At 36.0% G+C, this 6705-nt stretch overlaps 1 protein-coding gene across 1 annotated transcript; it reads left to right on the top strand.

Moving 5' to 3' along the window:
• The first annotated feature begins 42 nt into the window (after window positions 1-42).
• Window positions 43-6527, top strand: tent2 (terminal nucleotidyltransferase 2). Its single transcript, XM_052557113.1, has 15 exons — window positions 43-163; window positions 565-724; window positions 803-916; window positions 1045-1303; window positions 1431-1545; window positions 2059-2150; window positions 2240-2303; window positions 2399-2465; window positions 3142-3218; window positions 3311-3439; window positions 3585-3628; window positions 3713-3849; window positions 5475-5566; window positions 5681-5760; window positions 5877-6527. The coding sequence occupies exons 2-15, from the start codon at window positions 603-605 to the stop codon at window positions 5949-5951; spliced, it is 1467 nt and encodes a 488-aa protein (XP_052413073.1). The 5' UTR covers window positions 43-163; window positions 565-602; the 3' UTR covers window positions 5952-6527.
• Window positions 6528-6705: the final 178 nt, after the last annotated feature.

Genomic DNA, 6705 nt, shown 5'->3' with positions numbered 1-6705 from the left:
TTTATGAATGCTATTTCTCAGTATACCGTTTCATGTCCTGACAATAGCACGGGACTTTTATTTTATAATCACAAGCGCAATAAACCGGAAACAGAGGATATGGTGTTTTGATATTTTACACACGCTTTTGCTCTCTCACTTTCCAAACCTGCCAGCCCCACTGGTGAGCTCTTCTTCCTTTAGTTGTTACTTACAACAATCGAAGGCAATTATTACAGACTTTTTAAAGCTGGTTGTGAACAGTTATAGTAGTGTAAGCTATTAAACGGGCGTTATGTTCTCGCTCTTCGGCCAGAGAGCTGCATGTTTTGCTTTCATTTGTGATTTCATCATTGATAACAGATTCTCTCATTTAACATTTTAGCGTGACTCACTATCAAGGCAGCAGATTTCCAGTATAATGTGTTTGGGTGTTGAGATGTTTTATCATTTTTTGGCAAATAACACTTATTTTTTTATTCTGCCTGTTGCGTTTTCTAAGTAAAATAAAAATCACGGAAATGGTTAGGATAACATATTTAAAAATGAACTGTTGTCTCCAAACTGACTGTTTTGTTTGTAAAGCTGAAGGCAGCTGATGCTTGCTCTGGCTGAGGAGGACAATGTTGCCTAGAGGTTATGTCTTTTCCCATAAAGACAGGCAATCTGCACATATATTCCAGCAGATTCTACCTCACACCGTGTCCCAGCAACAGAGGATTGAAGCCCATCTGAATGTAACAAAGTGAGTGGATATTGTGCTTTTGCTATTGTGCATTATGTTCTGTGAATTCATTTGATTTCTTCATTTCTGTCTCCATAGCTTCATTGGTCCACCGATGAATGTTCCTCGTTTGATTCCAGCCTATCAGTGGACACCAGTGGCACAACCGGGTGTTTCTTTCAGTCCAAGTGATGTAAAAGGAGGCAACAGAAAGTGAGTAGCACACTGGCATCTTGAACGCGTGACCACAAACCACTGGAATTCAAGTCACTAGTCTGGATTTCAATCAATGGGATGTGTTAAGTTCTTTTCCTCTAACAAAATGTAATTTACTGTGGCAGGAGAAGGAGAGATAATCACAGTCAGAATGACCTGAAGAGACAGTGCTTTAGTTCTCCAGGTCCTCACAACCAGCCTGCAAGAAATGCCAACTTTACCTCCCAGCCAGCGACTGGACCGGGGTCAAGCAGAGAAATGTGTCATTCTAATCCCAGCGTCCCCACATGCTCATCTGCAGTCTCCAAGACTGGAGGTTGTGTGCCATCTTTGAGAGAGGGATCCGATCAGAGCGCCTTTCACCCATCAGCAGTCAGTGATAAGGTAAACTCACAAATAAAAGCCAGGAATGCTGGCCGACTTAGTCACATGACCTTTTATTTCGATATACACACACAAGTTAACGGCAAAGTGTATATTTTTCAGTATTACATTATTCTTCCATCCACAGCTAAGTCAGCAGATTCTCAACCTTTTTCATGCTTGTGAGCAACAGAATGATGATCTGGAGAAGAAGGAACATTGCCGAGCAGCACTGCAGAGGGACATCCAGACAATCTTCCCATGTACATTACACTCATATTTACAGAGATTATGACTGGGATCTTCTCTAGCCATGTTTTAAAAGAATAGTTCACCCAAAAATGAAAATTTGCTCAGGGTGTACTGTAGTTTCAGGCCATCCAAAAGTTTGTTTCTTCATTGAAACAGATTTAGGGATATTTAGCATTACGTCACTTGCTAAGCAAAGGATCATCTGTAGTGAATGGGTGCCGTCAGAATGAGAGTCCAAACAGCTGATGAAAACGTCACAATAATGCACAAATAATTGACACACATCCAGTCCATCAATTAAGATCTCAGGAAGCACCCATTCATTGCAGAGGATCCATTGCTGAGCGAGTGATGTAATGCTACATTTCTCCAAATCGGTCCTGATGAGGAAACCAACTCATCTACGTCTTGAATGAGTAAATTTTCAGCATTTATTTTTTATTTTTGGGTGAGCTAATCATTTTTTTTTTTTTTTTTTTTGCCTTCTTCATGAACTTGTTCTAATATTTCAAACGTTACTCTAGGTGCACAAGTCTTCTTGGCCGGGTCATCTCTAAATGGCTTTGGTAGTCGCAGCAGTGATGCAGATCTTTGTCTTGTCATTGAAGAGGGAATGGTAGGTGTGTTCTTGAGGAAAGATGCTTTTAGTTCTAATGGTTCAGGCTTTGCTGTCTTAGGTATAACTCTCTACATACTCCTTTGTAGGTAAACCACAGAACAGATGCTGTATATGTTCTTAGTCTTGTGCGGAAGTTGTTTTACACACTGTGTAAGTGATTTGCCCTACATGCATCATTAAACATACAGCCGTTTCCCTCTAAACTTCTCTTTGTTTCATCCACTAATGGCATTACTGCTTCACAGCTTACATTGAGAGACCTCAGCTCATCAGAGCTAAAGTGCCCATTCTGAAATTCAGGGACAGAGTCAGGTAGGTCTTTTCAATTTTTGTGTTGTGTTGGAGTCAGAAATAGGTGTATCTACACTACCATTCAATTATTATTATTTAATAAATTAACTTTTATTTAGAACGGATGCATTAAATTGATAAAGTGATAGTAAAGTTTTTTTTTTGATATATAAAGATAAGATTTTATAAAGGATTTAGATTAATTTCTATTCATAATAATGTATTATAATTCAGAAAAACTGTATCAGTGTTCACAAAAATAAACAGCAACTGTTTCCTCATTTAAATAATAAGAAATATTTGTTGATGAGCAAATCAGCATATTCAAATGCTTCGAATTAAGACAGGAGTAGTGGCTGCTGAAAATTAAGTTTTGCCATCATAGGAATAAATGACATTCAATTATATTAAAATGTTCAATTCAAATTCCAATTTTCTTTTTGCATATTTATGATCTAATAATACAAATATTTAATTTTAATACCTTGGTAAGTATAATTGAATTCTTTCTAAAATATATATATATATTTTTGAATCTTCCCAAACCCAAACCTTTGAATTGTAGTAAACTGTTATTTAACCAGCGCTTGCAGTGTGAATGTAGCAAGCATGAAAGTGATGAAAAGCAGTATCATCTGAAAGCAAAAGATCGATACATCAGCCAACCACAGTTTTTCTGGAATTGTTTTACATGCAGTGGTGTGGAGTTTGACTTGAACTTTAACAACACTGTTGGTATCCGAAACACCTTCTTACTGCGGACATATGCCTATGGTAAGATCAGAAATGTTCAGAATTTAAACCTAATTCTACCCAATTTAAATCTTTCTGAAAATGTTATTTATGTTTTTATATATTAATTTCAGTTGAAAAACGTGTTCGTCCTATCATCCTTGTAATAAAGAAATGGGCCAGTCATCACCGCATCAATGATGCCAGCCGAGGAACACTGAGCAGCTACACGCTGGTTCTAATGGTCCTGCATTACCTTCAGAGTAAGTCATTTTTCTAACGTTCTGGATTAAGGTCTAACACACTAAACATTTGTAATTAGCCGTGTTGAGTCTTAAAAATATGCAAGCTTTCTTGTGCTTTTCTGCTTCCGTTGTTCTAAATGTTTATTGTTTCAACCTCGTATAGCTCTTCCTGAACCGGTTATTCCATGCCTTCAAATGGATTATCCAGTAAGCAAATTGCCTAATGAATAAATGACACATAAAAATATGCTTTTGTTAAAAGAGTTTACATGTTGCAACCATTTCTTTCAGGAGTGCTTCAACCCTAAAATGGACATTCATCTTGTCCCAAGTGGACCAAGCAATATTCCGGCTTTTGTGTCTAAAAACCAGTCATCCCTGGGGGACTTGCTCTTGGGTTTCCTGAAGTACTATGCCACTGTTTTCAAGTAAGTAACATTATTGATTTATATAAATGCATAAATCATTGGCATCGATCAAACCTATATTTTAGGCAAAACAAGAAAACATTCGGTAAACATTTTTATTTTTGGTCACTTCATTTTCTTATCTCTGAATTTGTAGTGCTATAACACATAACCCTCCTGTTGTGTTCCAATTTATTGATCTGCAGAGGTTAAAAGTTAATGCTAGTTAATGTTATCACATTGGACTAAAACCCACTAACTTTGTGCAAACGGTATATTTTTTTTCCTCACATTTGTGGGGTTCACAATCAAAAATTGCATATAGTTCTGGTTATACAATATATTATTACTAAATATTGCATTAAATTTTTTTTTTACTACTTTTTACTTGGTTTCTTTCAGTTAGCACAGATTTTGTATTTCTTTATGGAACTGATTGATTGTAAGACTCCGACTGAGCTTACGACTCAGAATCTCAGATTTTGAGTGACCAGGAGGCCTACGATAAGACGGTTCCAAAAAGAAAAAGAAAACTACAGCGTTTCCCATGCATTATTTTTTTTTTTTTGTGGTGGCCCACCACAATATCTACATAGACCACGCTGACAAATAGATTTTCTTTTTAAAATGTATTTTACTTTTTAAAATGGGTAAAATCTTAATTCGGTGTAGAGCTGAAGTTGTCATGTTGACTGGCTCAGCATATCTCTGTCAGTGAACGAAATCTAAAAATTTCTAAAATGGTTTCAACACTCAGTTACAGCATTTTCTTTTTATTGGGCTACATCGATTGCTGGGTGCATTCTGTTGCCATATTATTGTCCAGTATATATTATATTTATATTACACGAATGTACCCACTAATGCTCACACCACCCTGTTTTGGTTAAAAATAGGAAAAATACTTCTCTCTAAAGAAATTTGAAGTAAACATACGCACATCCATGCATTTTTCTCCAATGTTTTACCACCTCAAGAAGTTTTCATTAATGTAAAAATATACATCATTGTCATGTTCTAGCCTTGTTATATTTATCTATCTTTCTATAAAATCAAATTTTTTATGCCCTTAAAGTTGTGGCTTTTTTGCAAATGCTATCGTATATTAGTATATTATTGTATCAAAGTTATAAATTACAATAAACTCCCCCAGGGACAGTGCCACCAAAAATAGTGTGTAAAAACAATTACCTGTGCAAATTTGTTTTGAAAGAAAACAAGTTTACAAAAAGACTGAATCCAGGATTTGGCGATAATATAGCATAATGAGAGATTTGCAAGCTATTTAAAAAAAAAAGTGCAGGTCATTTTTGACACAGAACAGCACAAGGGTAAGTAATTGTCAGTCAAATATGTAATATTTGTATCCCAGTTTACACAGCAGATTAGATTTACTTGTAATAGATAGGGGCTAGTGTTGCTTACAAAAACTTGCCTAAATCTAAGCCACCTGCAAAGCTCCTGTTTCATGTCATTTTGCTAGACTGACAACAGCAGGTGAAATTCTGGCTTTGCATGTGGCCCTGCTCCAGATGGCCCGCTCTAATTCTCCTAGCACTCTAGATATGTGCATATGCTTCTTTGAATAAACAAGTCTGATTGCACTGAAAAGCATGTCTCTACAGTTAATTGTTATATTTCCACAGATGGGATAAGCATGTGATCTCTGTGCGTGAGGCAAAAACTCTCCCCAAGACCTATTGCAGAGAATGGAGAGATAAGTTCATTTGTGTAGAAGGTAAACAGTCCCAAAATCTTTGTACATCATGTACTGAAAGAGTACATAAGGACAACAGTTGTTTTTATTAGTTTATCAGTCTCCATGAACTTGAATATTTGTGTTCTGTTTAAGAACCATTTGATCGTACAAACACAGCCAGAGCCGTTCACGAGAAGGTTAAGTTTGAAGCCATTAAAGCAGAATTTACAGAGGTAAGCCTCCTTAAATCAGTAAGAAAAACACTACTATTCTGATCTTATTCATGAACGAGGTCTGTTGCAGCAGCACTGAGTTTGTTTGTTAATGAGTTTTTATTGTTCCTTTACAGTCCTACCAGGTTCTGCTGCTGAGAAAAGATCTCAGCTTCATCCTGCCTCTGAAAAATGCAAGACCAAAAAGATAGCATGTCCCCAGATAAGAATAAACATACAGTTTGGATTAAACCTGGAGTCTTCAATTGTCAGAAGAAATGCTTTACTCCTTTACAGAGGGCTTTTGGGTATACTGGATCTTTTGGAATGTGTTGAGCCAAATCCATTGAGCGGACTTGAATATTATCTGGTCCCTAGTCAGGAACATCAGTGTCTATGTTTGAGTTGTACATGAAACATCAGACATGAGCAGTATCTTTTGCCCATATGGTACACAGTCTGCATTTAGATAATGAATTAGCTGTCGCAAAAACTTTTCTTTTTTTTCTCTGAGCATTTTCTTTGGTATATTAGCCAATATAATCCTTTTCTAGCTCACTGAAATCAAATTAAAATGGTATGAAAATTATCCTGACAACTTTTCAGTGATCTTTGTTTTCCTTAAATACCCCAAATTGTAAAAAACACCTTTTTCTGCCAACTGACTACTTTTACCTGAACATTTTCACTGACTACATTTCTATTGGTTTCTTATATTCTGTCATGTTTTGTATCGTTTGTACAGTCTTTTAAATGTTTATTTATCTGATTAAAATGTAAAACTGTAATTTGCCTTTTGTCACTATTTGTTTTTTGTCTCTTGTGCATGTTTTGTTGGTGAGAACTTTTAAATTGGATACATTTCTGCATGGCAGTAACACTTTTAACTGCTGGTAAATATGTTTTTTTGTTTGTTTTAATGAAGTACAGCATCCATTAATGGGTTGTTATTCTCGATTCATAGCT

This window comes from Carassius gibelio, chromosome B5 (genome assembly GCF_023724105.1).
Source record: "Carassius gibelio isolate Cgi1373 ecotype wild population from Czech Republic chromosome B5, carGib1.2-hapl.c, whole genome shotgun sequence".
Taxonomy (NCBI): domain Eukaryota; kingdom Metazoa; phylum Chordata; class Actinopteri; order Cypriniformes; family Cyprinidae; genus Carassius; species Carassius gibelio.
The sequence above is the reverse complement of the archived record's forward strand: the minus strand, read 5'-3'. Positions and strand labels throughout refer to the sequence as shown.